At 41.7% G+C, this 13,686-nt stretch overlaps 1 protein-coding gene across 1 annotated transcript in view; it reads left to right on the top strand.

Moving 5' to 3' along the window:
• The first annotated feature begins 707 nt into the window (after nt 1–707).
• Nucleotides 708–13,686, top strand: part of Ednra (endothelin receptor type A) — a 64,094-nt gene continuing 51,115 nt past the window's right edge. Inside the window, exons 1-2 of the mRNA XM_008827466.3 lie at nt 708–1,123; nt 5,071–5,550. Coding sequence (XP_008825688.1) covers nt 5,131–5,550 — 420 coding nt within the window. The 5' untranslated portion in view covers nt 708–1,123; nt 5,071–5,130. The remainder of the gene's footprint in view (nt 1,124–5,070; nt 5,551–13,686) is intronic.

Below are 13,686 nucleotides of genomic sequence, written 5' to 3'. Positions count from 1 at the left end.
TGTAACCAGAGCTCCAGCCTCACATTTCCCACAGCACACTTACCCAGCAGTGCCCTAAAGGACTCCAAGAAAGGCCTTCCTTAGGGAACCCTGACTAACCCACATGCTACAGGCAATGACTTCCGACCCTTTCCTCCCTCCCTCTCTGCCTCTACCCCATCTTAAGGAAACAGCGTTGTTGCCATGATAAGACACTGAGACCTAACTTCGGCCTTCTGCAGTGTCTCCCTCCTACTATTTGAATTGGGGCTTGTAGCGGGGAGAAACACCCATTTCTCTAAGCCATACTAGAACTTTCCACAGATTCTCCAGCCTCCTTCTTTGCTTTGGGCTTCAGGTTTGTAGTTTTGCAGCTCATTCTTGGATCCAAAGACCTGCTCCCCTCTTGGGCTCCTGAACTTTCCATAGGCTTTAGAGGAAGTGCAAGTCAAGCACAGGGATCAGGGGACAAAGGAGACACCACCCTTGGACTCTGGCTATCTATAGTTGCTCTTAGGCAGATGAAACCCGCCAGCACTCACCGCCCAAGAAACTTGAGTTTCTCCGGAGTCCTTGCCCAACTCTGACCTGGTCTGTTACACTCTCCCCTCCCTCCTGGACCTACCCCCCAACCTCATCTCAGGAAGGAAATAGTTAAAGACTCCTGCCCTTGAGTCGGGCGGTTCGGGGGGGGGGGGGGGGGGGGGGGGGGGGGGCGCTGGCCGCGTTGTGCGCCTGGTGGCTGCCTCCCCGGAGGGCTGGCGGGATAGGACGCTGCACAGCCGGTCCCAGGGTGGAGGGCAAGGTCTGGGAGCCTGCGGAGGGAGGATCGCGGGAGGCGTGTTCCTCCGGAGTCTGCTTTCCCCAGCCAGCCTCCTCGCACACACTTATCCCTCTGCTCTGGCGACTGGGCCGGAGAGGTTGGGGAGTGTCTGTCTGTCCCACCGGATCGCGGCAGGCCCGGAGAGATCTCCCCCCAGGGAGCCGGGCGCGGCCGCGGGAGAAGTTTCCTGAAGCCCAAGCAGCGGTGGCAGCCCAGGCCACCTACCCGCCGCGCTCCGCTCCACCCTAGCTTGCCGGCTCCCGCTACATCCAAGCCAGGCGCCGCAGGACCAGGCGCCGTCTGCGCCCTCCGAGCTCCATGGTCGGTGCAAGTCTTTCCTTCTGGGAATCGGGGTTGGGGCAAGGGACGGGCTCCCCGCCCGGGGCGCCCGGCTGGGAGGAGCGGGGAGCGGCGTGCAGCTCGGCGACACCCGGCAGCCTGGGCTGGCACCCACCTGCCTCTGTGCCTTCCTGCGAGCCCTGTGCTTGGGGCACTGTTGGAACTTGGACCACAGTTCAAGAACATTTCACCTTGCCAGGCAGGATTCGGACACTTAGGAAGCTCTGTATTCTCCCTGGGTGTCCCTTTCTCCCGGGCTGGCCAGAACTTAAAGAAACATCATCAGGGCGCTTGCTCCAAAGCCTACTTGGCCCCACAGCCTTTCCTAAAGTGCTTCCTCTCATCACACACCCAAGGGTAGCCGACGATACTTGATGTGAAGAACCAATGTCTGGTGGACCCTCTCCCCACCTCTAATCTAGCTAGTTTTGGGAACTTGCCTATTGGAGGTCTGGGCCATTTGTTCTGCTCTGTCCTTTAAAGGGCACTTGTTGCCTTTCATGAGCAGAAAACTAGAGCTGTTTGTAGATAATCAGCCTCTGTTTCCACCACCCTAATGGCTTTACCCTGTCAGACCGGGGAGTAGAGGCACATTAAAGATAGAGGGTGTCACTAAAGTGAGTGGCTAATTTGTCTAACGCGGGGAACAAAACCACAGAGAACTTGAAAAAAGAAAAGTTCCCTGTTTTTTTTTTTTCTCCATTTGTAGTTGCGGCAAACTGAAAGGGCTTCCGCACACACACACACACACACACACACACACACACACACACACACGCCCCCACCAACCCATTTGTTTTAAGTTCTGGCCAATTGAGAAACACCTTGGCAATCATTTAGAGTAAGTTACCTGCCATGTGTGCTTCCCATAAGGTTGGAATTTCCAAATTACTAATTGCAAGTGAACTTTCATCCCCAGAATCTGATGTGTTAAACAGTTAAAGCTCTAGAATTCATTTCTCTCAAATAATAATAGCTTTACACTCCACCAAACTCTTAGGTACCCCAAAAGGAAGAATGCTGGATCTATACACATGTCCTTCTGCTTTGAACCTGAGTTGCTTCTCTAGAGCTGTGACTCCAACTGGTGATCTGTTGATTCATCCTTGGGAAGCTGTATTGAAAGGGGTTTCTCATTTGTTTATGTAGTTTTTCCTTCAGACAATGTGGTATCCACATGTCTTTGGCAGATGTGCTTTAGATGTACAGCTCAATGTCTGTGGAGAGCTGACAGAGATGTCAGGAGAATGATTTCTATGGTAGTGTCTTTGTTGGTCTTAAAGCTAGGTGGCTCACACCATCATGAGAACCCACAGGCTTTGGCCTTCTTAGTGCCTGTCCTAATCAACTGATCGGGCAGACCAACAGGCTCATGTACAGAGCACCAGCAGGACCTTTCATGAGTGGCACAGTACCCATTGCAACTAAATGGCTCATGAAGTTGCCTCCTACAGTCGTGGGACCTAGGACCATAAAGCCGTTCTGTTTCTAGAAAAGATCTCTGTCTCTCATTTTTTTAAAAAAACTATTAACACGTTTCGTTTTGGTTAGGAAACCAGGAGCTTTTAATCACCAAGCAATCAAGAAATTAAGGAATTTCTACCATTCCCCTGCCCCTTCATAGTCCAAAGAAGAGGATTTCAATGACCTTTGTAGGTGGAATCCTGGTCTCCACCTGGGAAAGGAAATGATGACATGTTGTAGGTCTACTGATACTCGACAGGCATCAGTATATGAGGCAGGAAAAAATGCAAACTACTCATAATTAAGGGTAGGCAGAAGTGACAAGGTAAATGGCACATCCTGCACTTTGAAGACTCAATATTTTAACCATCTAATCATGGCAGCAAGTCAAATCCTATAATCAAGTTATAAAATCTTTTCACTGGCCTACCGCTTGGGCTGCAAAAATATGGTCACTTAGCTTCTTCAAGACTCAGTTTTCCTCAAGTGAAATGAGGATGTTGCGCTTACCTACCTCCACTTGGAAAGCTCAAGAGAAATAAGATAAGATACTGTCTATAAGATGCTAGTCTCATTTCGGGTTCCTGGTTAAAATGGGGTAAGGTAAAAGCATGGGGGATGACAGCTGGTGTTTGCCTTACACCTTCCGGACAACCTGAGTATATCTTATCTTGTTCACATGTTGACTAATCTGAGTTTAGTGACATCTCATGACAACGGCCAAAATTCCTAAACTTGGTCAGTAACAACCTGGAACAGAATTTTTAAAAAGGTGGCGGCATGATTTTTAAAATTGTAGTTAGCATCTGGTATGTATGTCATAGACACATACATACAGCATTGCACATGAATGAAGTTATTTATGATCTTTAGCTACGGATTTACAGAAGCTCAAAGAAAGAGAAATACACAAGATATTGAAAGAGGCAGAGCCATTTTTATTAACCTTTGTTATTCTTTAGCCACCAACCTCCCTCATTTTTCCAATGTCTTTAAGTATTAGAGAGGAAACAGATTTACTGGGAAATAGGGACCATTTGCAAACTATGGAGACAACATCAAAGACACTGTAGGTATAAATAAAGCATGAAAATGACTGGCTAAAAGCTCAGATGCAAATTCAGACAGAGCTGCCATAGAGTTGTAGCATGGCCACCATCTGTGGCCTTTACAAGCACCTTCCTGAGTCTATTTTCCTGTCTTTCCTGATGGAACTGTGTAGGAAGGACTTCATGGGATCATCATGTGAGTTAGATGGCATTAGCACATGAAGCACATGAAGTCAGCAGAGCAGCACAGTGCCTGGCATATCATAAACCTAGCTAGTAGGATGCTTCTGAAAGCACAGGGGTACATAGGCCTTGGGAAACTAAGCAGTGTGGTGAGCCTGGGGAAGTCTGTCATTCATCAGAAGAGATCATGAGGGTAGTTTCTGATGCACAGAGTAGGGGTAAGGTGTGTGAGGGGGGTGATGGACGATTCTTTAGAAGATGTAGATTTTGCACATTAGTCATCAAGGGTTTCAAAATAAATATTTTCTCTGAATCAGTTATATCTTTTTTTCTCTCTTTAAAAAATACTGTATTTATTATTTTTATTTTATGTGTATGAGTGTATTGCCTGCATGTATGTAAGTGCACCTGTGTCATACAATGTCAGCAGAGGTCAGAAGAGGGTGTCAGATCCCCTGGACCTTGAGTTACGGATGGTTGTTAGCCACCATGTGGGTGCTAGGAATCAAATCCAGATCCTCTGCAAGAGCAGCCTGTGTTCTTAACTGCTGAGTCACCTCCCCAGCCCCCTTTTCTCTCTCTTTTGTGGTACTAGAGATGGAGCAAGTACGGGGTGTTACGGGGCGAGGGCTACAATGCTAATCTCCAACCTCTAATTACATCACTTTTTATTAAGGCTGGATTATTGAATGTATTTATGGTGTTCACTAGACCCCCAGCTTTAAATGAGCACTTATAACACTTTAACTGGCTACAAGTGCTGTACCCTAGTCATTTGTTCATTATCATGTGCAAAACAGTCCACATTTTGCAATACTGAATTTTTAATTGTAGAACTAGGTTATTGTATTTTATGGCTTAATATAAAGCAACTTTTTCTCTTTTAGCCATATAAAAATTTTTCTGTCTCAGTTCTGAAGGATCCAGGCTCTCACTAGCTTAGGTAAAGAGCAAAAAGCGCTATTATTTTAAGGAAAAACTGAAATGTCTTCATTCATATTATGCTCTAGATACACAGTTACAGACAGAGCCAGGGATAGGGGATTTCTTGTTCTAATAAATCTTTGGCCTTTTCTGTCTTGTTATACATGGGTATTCTGACATAGGTCTAACTTATCTAATTGTCATACATAGTCTACATTTTCACTGAAACAGCAAACAGCTATTAACGGTGATCTTTTGGCCCAATTAGATCTTGTAGTAAAAAAATAATTTTCCTACTTTTCCTTCCAGGTGAAAGAAAGAAAGGGATAAAAGCAACACAGTAAGACATTTCCTCAAATTCACATCAAGATGGACACCATTTGCTTCAGGGCATCCTTTTGGCTGGCCCTGCTGGGAAGTGTAATCAGTGATAATCCTGACAGGTACCGCACTAATCTTAGCAGTCACGTGGAGGATTTCACCTCTTTTCAGGGGACAGAGTTCAACTTCCTGGGTACCACTCATCGACCCACTAATTTGGTCTTACCCAGCAATGGCTCAGTGCACAGCTATTGCCCACAGCAGACTAAAATCACATCAGCTTTCAAATACATTAACACTGTGATATCTTGTACTATTTTCATCGTGGGAATGGTGGGGAATGCAACTCTGCTCAGGATCATTTACCAGAACAAATGTATGAGGAACGGCCCCAACGCACTGATTGCCAGCCTGGCCCTCGGAGACCTTATCTATGTGGTCATTGATCTCCCCATCAATGTGTTTAAGGTAGGAAGTAACTACAGATGTATCTGCAGGTTCCAACACAGGCTTTCATTTCACAGGAATGCAGACTTTGCTGACCTCTGAAATTTTGCTTTGTTTTGCCTGAGAGTTATTTCTGCTATTTTAAATGGTATTTTATGATTTTATTGTTTGTTATGTATTATGTTTATTTTCTAACAGCTGTTAACAAAACAGTATTTCAAGGATGACTCTCAGAATGCTGGTGTTTCGTGCCAGTGATCAGCTTGCTGGTTGGATGGGCAATCTTGGGACAATGACTGGATTTTTTTGAGATTCAGTTTTTAGGGTGCGATGTACCAAGCTCTTAAAGTACCTAAAATAAATACAAATTCAGATTCAGTTAGCTTTTCAGTGGGCTGCTGTCCAGAATCCAGATATCCACAGTAGAACTTGACATGGAAAGCTTCTATTTTACTTGAGTGTCTAAATAGATGATTGAACTTAAAGGGTGTGCTGGCTTCCCTCGGTATCTTGTTGACTTGGAGATAATGAGGTCCATTCACTAGCAGGCCAGGATTGTAGTACTAACTAAAACCATTCAAAATAGGCCTGTTTACTACTTCACATTTTAGTTTATATTTATTGTGTGCCCGCCCCTGAGGTAGGCAACAGGGATCCAGAGACAAATAAGAAAAATTTGTGCTTGCATGGGAGATGTAAGTGTCCAACCGTGCTTTAGAGATTACCTAACCAAAATAAACTAAAACCAAGAAAAGGAACAAAATATTCCGTATCTGTTATGATAGTTTTTTGAGGAAAATTACTACAAAACATTAAGTATACTAAAATTCACATGAAATTGACATATGTATGCCACATTTATGAAATGCCTTTTTCCTAAACTCAGAGAAATCACCTTCCTCATACTTTCTCCTCCTCCCCTCTCTTCTCCCCCCACCCCCATCCTTCTATTCCTCCTTGCTTCTCCTTTGCCACAGAAACAAATTGTTCTTGGTGGTAAATTTCTGAAATATTACTTAAGCAAGTTTTGCCAGTTGAATTCTGAGAAAAGTGGTCTGAAGTAGCCTATCCATTTCTAATACATGTACTTAACACTGTAGTGAAATCACATGATCCTACCACACACATCAACATGCCAACAATAGAGATGAGAGCCAGAATTCAATTTTTGAGTATTAAAAATCTTTCAAAATTGTACTATGTACTTTTTGGAAAATTGGAGAAATTAGACAATGAATAAATCAAAAAGTTGCATATGATCTCATTCCACCAAAGAATATGAATGCGTGTGTTTCCTATTTGAAATTAGAAACGGGCTTTTGGAACCAAGCTGTGACACAAAGTTGAAAACGCATAGTTAATTTAAAATGTTTAACACATGCTACAAAATTTACTTTTATTCTTTTTAAAAGTTCTTAATTTCCCATTTATGAGTTATCATGTATATTCAACATTTGATTCTGTCATGACAGCTTTCTTTAATGATAGATTTGAAAAAGTTGACATGATTCAGTCAAGATTTGACTCTTCAGTCACAATTGAGTCTTATGAAATATTATTATTAAATTTTTATGGTTCATACGTAGACCCTAGTTAACTAGCTCATTTTTGTTCAAGAGAATAATTAACCATCTCTGAATGAACTCCCTGCTTCTGCTCCATCCAAAGTGTGCTACAAAAATTTGACTGCGCAAAGCAAGTTCTTGGCAAACCAGTACGTGCAGCCGCTGGGAATGGGACCTGCTTATCTTTAAGGTGTTTCTGACAGTTGCCAGACCATAATTCATTTCTTCTCCATAGTGAGTCAAATTATTTGAAATATTTCCAAATTTGATAGAAAGCCAAATAAAATTTGTTTTACCTCTCCAAAGCAATGAATACAAGTTAACACATTTGTATTTGACCATTTTTAATGTAGTTTGTACATTCAAAATAATGTAGCTAGTTGGACCATGTGTTTTTACATCACAGGTGTATACTTGTGTAATCCTGTTTTTCAAAACGTAGTATAATTTAGCCAACATTAATTTTAGAAAGTAAACCTTTTAAGCATTTTTAAGTAGTTATCTCAGTCTTTGTCAAAGAAAAGAAAAAAAGCACTGTTCTAAACTAAAAGGCCACAGTAGTGAAGGATTAGCTCCAGACTTTTCTGTCACCCTCTTTGCTAGGTCAGGAGACGCTGACCTGGCTGTTCCTCTGAATTCTGCCCTGGATAGTCAGGAGAAATCCTTCCAGACTGTGAGGTCAGGCCCCCTATTCCTCTTCTCCACAGCTGCCTCTTGGTAAAAAGTTTGAAGACATTCACTTCTCTCCCATCTCAGAGTCAAGGGTTTCAATGACCACATCTAGCCCACTATCTCTGAATTGCAGGGCTGGGAAGCAGATGTCCATCTCACTTGACCATTTAATTTAGGAACCCATGTAAATAATGTGCAGATTCTACTAAAGGGTGGATTTGTGAGCCTTCTTGTTCTTCCTCCTTATTAGAAGACTTAATTTGCAAGTAGAATGGCTGATCATATCTGCCATGCTCTTTAAAAGGATGGGTTTTCTGGGCTGGGAAGATGGTTCAACAGGTAATGTGCCTGGTGAGCAAACATGAGGACCTAAGTTCCATTCTCTACACTGGTGTAAAAAGCTATCCATGGCAGCACATGTCTGTGATCCCAGAGCTGTGGGGTAGAGACAGCTGGAGCCCAGGAGCTCACTAGTCAGCCAGTCTAGCCAAAATAGCAAGCTCAAGGTTCAGTGAGAGATTCTGTCTTGAAGAAATAGTAAGATAGCGATGCTGTTGAGGAAGAGAACCCAATGTCAATGTCTGGCCTCCACACGCATCTGCACAGGCAAGCTCATCTGTACACACACTTGCAAGTTTGTGCGTGTGCATATGCACATACTCACACTCAAAGATGAGTTTTCTAATCACATTTATTATTTTGTTTAGCAATCACATCAATTTTTTGACCTGAACATCCATTTTTTTCATTAGACAAACAGATTTTTTTAGGTTGTAGAATTCTTTTAAAATGTTTTCTATTGTTGGGGCCTTTACTTTTTTGTTACAATGCAGGTCTGCTGATGACAAATTCACTTAGTTGCATTAAAGGAAATTCCTTACTGGATGTGGTATTCTGGGTTGAATGAGTGTCTTTTTATCTCTTCCAGCACTTTCAGGATGGTATTTTATGGGCTTGGAGAGATGGCTCAGTGGTCAAGAGCACTTTTTGCTCTCGCAGAGGACCCAGTTCAGTTCCTAGCACCCACATGGCAGCTAACAGCTGTCCGTAACTCCAGTTCCAGGGAATCCGACAGCCTCTTCTGTCCTCTGTGGGCATTGCACTTACCTATATGCAGATAATACATGCATACACATAAAATAAAAATAATAAATACAATTTTAAAATGATGTTTTCTATTGCTTAAAGTGAGCCAAATGTTCTTAGAATTTCAGTTTCATTACATATATTCAAAGGTAGGGGCCAGCTTAGACTAGCATACAGGGTAATCAATTCATGGTTTCTTCATCTGGAAAGCACATGTTTCACAATCATACACCATGGGATCTGTTGCACTTGCTCTAATGTCCATTCAAGGCTTAGCTGCCTCAGAAGCTTTGGCACATGTTAAAGTGTGAGGCAGCAGTAACCACCTTCCTGTGAAGACAGCACCTGGTCTAAATGCTTCTTTAACCCATACATTATCTGTTTCTTCCCTCTGACTTTCAACTCAACATTCTCCACGTGGTATACCAGAAACAGTCTGCTTTGTAGTAAGCTAATAGAGCTAGGATGATAGTCTACCTCAGAGCACCAATACTCGGTCTGAAGCTATAACTTGGATTAAAACTGTCTTGTTCTCCTCCATAGAAATAAATTTGAAAACACCGTTCTTTATAATATTTAACTGCTGTTTGGTTTTACTTGCTACACGGGAATAGATGAGTTAAAGATAGGTTAGCTGCCTCTAGCTGAGTCTTAGTCAAAGGGAGAATCAGATTTTCCATGAGAAATTCTTCTGTGGTATATGCCTTATATCTAAAAATGTGATCAAAACACATGACCTGAAACTGTGTCTTACAGTCATGTCTGTTAACCTGCTCAGTCCTGAAGAGTCTTGGGTCAGAGTTCTCACACAAGGAAACAGGCTATGTGGAGATTGTATCTTGGGGGCAGTTAGACTTGCTGAGTCAGTTGTGTTACTATCACAAGAAGAAAAGCCATGATAAAGGGTCCTGTCTATTAACATTGTATTCACTGCCTCTCACTTAGAAAGGGATTATGCAGGGGTGCCCTATAGCTGAATGTGATGAAAACAAGCGCCAAATACCTGAGCTGTTTCCTATCTGTTATTAGCCATGCAGCTAGGCTTTCAAGACTCTGTATGGTGTCTGGACTCCAAATTTTCCAAAAGTTTCTTAACTATTCTCTGTATCTTCAGTTCCTGCCCCCCCCCACCCCGAACTTTGCTCTATTTATCAAGAGCCATTGCATCTTTCAAAAGATCCAGTAAATTTGCACCTGTGCCCACTACTTCCCATGTTTAGAAGTCAAGGCTTCCATATTCTGACCATGTATTTCCTGCTTCTACACACACACACACACACACACACACACACACACAGAGTCTGCTCTTGTAGGAATGCCATTGCTCCCCCTAAATAACATTCTCAGTGAGGTTGGATGTAGGCCCCAAATAGTTGCTACCAAGGCATTTACAGATCTTTAAAGAAAAATGGATTCAGTATACAGTGTATATGAGGCATTAGGAGGAAATAAGCCAAAAAATGAAGAGAAACAAAGTCACAAATCTAACAAAACATGAAGCAGAAGGAACAAAGAAAACAAATAAATGCCAGTTGCCTTCCATGTTTTCAGATATGCAAGAGAGCATCAAAGATAACCTATGACCAAGTTGATCAAAAGATAACTCAAATATTTAGTTGTTCAAAAATAGATATCATAATTGCAAAAGAATACTAACAAAAATGGGGAAGGAAGGAAGGAAAAGGAGCTGGCATACTCTTTCTTCCATAAACCCAGACTTACAGCTATACTAGGATGGATTCAATTTGTCAGGAAAGTGCATTGTCTCATATCCCAAATTCTCAAGAAATATAACGCTTGGCCAAGTATGTCAATCTGTTCATAAGGTATTTACATGTTAGAATGGCAAAGCAATTAGAACATCATCTCTATGTTTAGGGATCAAAACTAATCTCCAATTAGCAAATGAAAATATTGGTAAGAAATATAGAATAAATAAGTGCTGTTTAGTGACTTAGAGATTACATTTATATCAGGTAGTATTGTCTGTAGGGATGTAAGTTATAATTTGTAAAGAATAGAAACCTCAAAAGTAAGGTTTCTGTGTGGGCCAAGGCTTGGCATTGTGTTGTTCCAGGATAATAATTCATCCATATGTTCACACAGATGTTCCCATAGGCCACTGTGCCTTGCCTTTGAAGCAGAATCAAGAATGGGAGAAAACATATGTATGAGAGAAATAGGGGGTTAGGGAGAATAAGAATGATAGCCATGGGGAGAAAGGAGAAGTTGAGCCCAGGGTTTTGGTATAGGAACTTCTGCTGGCGAGGGGCTTAAACTGGGATTCTCTTTAGATACTATGGTAGATGAATAATGCCTCTGTTTAGCACAGTGCAAGTGGAGCTGTGAGAATCACAGTAGTGAATGCAGCAACTCTGGTGCAACCACTCTATGCAGCCACCCCTCACTGAGGACAACCAAAAGTAAACAAATGCAGTTTCTGTATGAAATTACCAGGAATACTTTGCAATGGAAAGTCAAGACTCCTAGCACGTCACTCTGGCAGATCTCAACGGTGTAGAAACCAGAGGCTTCACGCAGCGCCAGTTCTCTCTAGATTCACCCAGCCTTTTGCATCATGTGCTCTAGAACCCATCCTTTTGGGCAATGACAAATGTGATTTCATCACACAGCAAGTTACCAGGACAATTTGGGTCTCAGAAATAAATTATCATGACTTCTACATCAGCTGCCTCAAGCATAGTAAATGTTCAGTAATGCTTGTTACGATTTGGTTTGATTTGATTTGGGCTTCTATTGTTAAAATTAAGTTCTAATTAGATTTCTTTGAGACCTTCAAGTGTGGTGATGGTGATGGTTTAGCAAAAGGATTCTTCATTTACAGACTAAGCAGAAGATAGGCCCTGTGGTTTGCACTCACTATTTTCCAAGTTAAATTGCCCATCACGTTCAGTATGTGGTAATGATGTTTTTTCCCCTGCGGGCATCCTTAAGCAAATAAAGGCAGACTTTTGTCATATGTCCCAGTAAAAAGGTAATAGTCATGAAGTTAGCTACAGGAGATCCTCCTCAAATTTTAAGAGTGAAAAAAAATTTCCTTTGGTCAAAATCTCTATCCTTTCCTGTTTTTCACTGTACTCCAGACACAGTTTCCCTCTAGGGAACCACCCACGCCTCCTCTCCAGCACCTCTGTCTTCTCTACCTCTGTCTACTCCAGACAATCTGGGCAATCCAAGATACCAAGATGTTCCTTCTACCTCAAGTAATTTTCCCTGGTGCCTTCTCTGGCTTGTTCCCACTTTGTTCTTCAGAATGCAGCCTGAAGTATCTGTCTGGAAGCTATTCGTGACCCAGACTACGTTTGCTGCCTTCTTGTGTGCTCCTGTGATACCCTTGATTAAACCTATGAGAACGTTTAACACATGCTCTATTGTATTTGCCAATTCCTTTGCTTGACTGTAGGTTCCTTGAGGCAAGATGCCATCGTTCTCATTTGTCACTGCATCTCCTCTGCCCAGTATAAGAAGTACTTGATAAATGAGTTAAAAAAAAAAAAAAAAAAAGTATTGCGGTTGACTCTCTTAGAACATTTTTCTTTTTCTTCCATGCAATTCCAGACCTAAAAGCAGACTTGCTTACTAAATTTATTGAATTTCTACTTTTTTCCCCTGAAAATCAGAATGTCTTGGGGCTCATAAATCTGAGGAAATCTTATGAGAAACAGAACAACACATATCAATAGAATAAAACTCCATCATTTTGTTTCTAGAGGCCAAGAGTTCTTTTCCTATGGTTCAGGAATTACACTATTTAATTCCCTCTCTCCTTGGGGCTATATAACCAGTCAAAGAGTCTCCTTCCAAAATTACTGTACCATACTCATTCTTTAAGCTTATTTGTGATGTGATTTAAATAAAAATGTTAAACCTACAAGTGATTTAGAAATCAAGATGAGCATTCATATCACAAAACATTTTATTTGCTCTTTAGAGAAATAGTTCCTTTTCTGGCTTGCAGAAGGCACACAAATTACAAAACTTCATTATGCTAACTAGCTTATTCAGGAATAAATGTACATATAAAATGACAGAGTGATAAATTTATTAGCCAGTTTTCTGTTTGTTGTGAGGAAGTTGCTGTCTGGAAAGACTTCAGAGCCCTGTCCAGCTCTACCTCCCCTTTTGGCTGTTCGCTTCCTGTGTCTGGGAACCTCCTTGCTTTTTCTCATGGTCATGTTAAGTAATTATTCTCATGTGGGTTTACTTTGTAACCTTCAACATTTGGCTCACAGCACAGCTTTTCCCGTTTGGGTGATGGGGGATGAAAGCTCTCTGTAACTTCAGGATTGTTCCCATGACCAAGGAAAGGGAGATGGGTCCTCTTCTTATTGTGAGGTGTTGAGTGGTAAACAGAGTCATGACTGATGATATTCCTCTATCAAAGAGTGAGCTCATTTGCAGAATTTGCCTTATTCCAGATTTAACATAAAGTAAAAATGCAAAACAGTTTAGAAAATAATTTTCACATGGTATACACTGTATGTGAATATCCCCATGACCAAGGAAAGGGAGATGGGTCCTCTTCTTATTGTGAGGTGTTGAGTGGTAAACAGAGTCATGACTGATGATATTCCTCTATCAAAGAGTGAGCTCATTTGCAGAATTTGCCTTATTCCAGATTTAACATAAAGTAAAAATGCAAAACAGTTTAGAAAATAATTTTCACATGGTATACACTGTATGTGAATATCCAAGTGTGTGTTTGTGTGTGTGTGTGTGTGTGTGTGTGTGTGTGTGTGTGTGTGTGTGTGTTGTGTTTTTTCTAAAGTTTTGGTATAAAAAAATCTATGTCCTGTGTCTTTTTTTTTGTTTC

This window comes from Nannospalax galili, unplaced genomic scaffold, assembly GCF_000622305.1.
Source record: "Nannospalax galili isolate Female #2095 unplaced genomic scaffold, S.galili_v1.0 scaffold1272, whole genome shotgun sequence".
Classification (NCBI taxonomy): domain Eukaryota; kingdom Metazoa; phylum Chordata; class Mammalia; order Rodentia; family Spalacidae; genus Nannospalax; species Nannospalax galili.
This window is presented reverse-complemented; position numbering and strand designations above follow the sequence as displayed.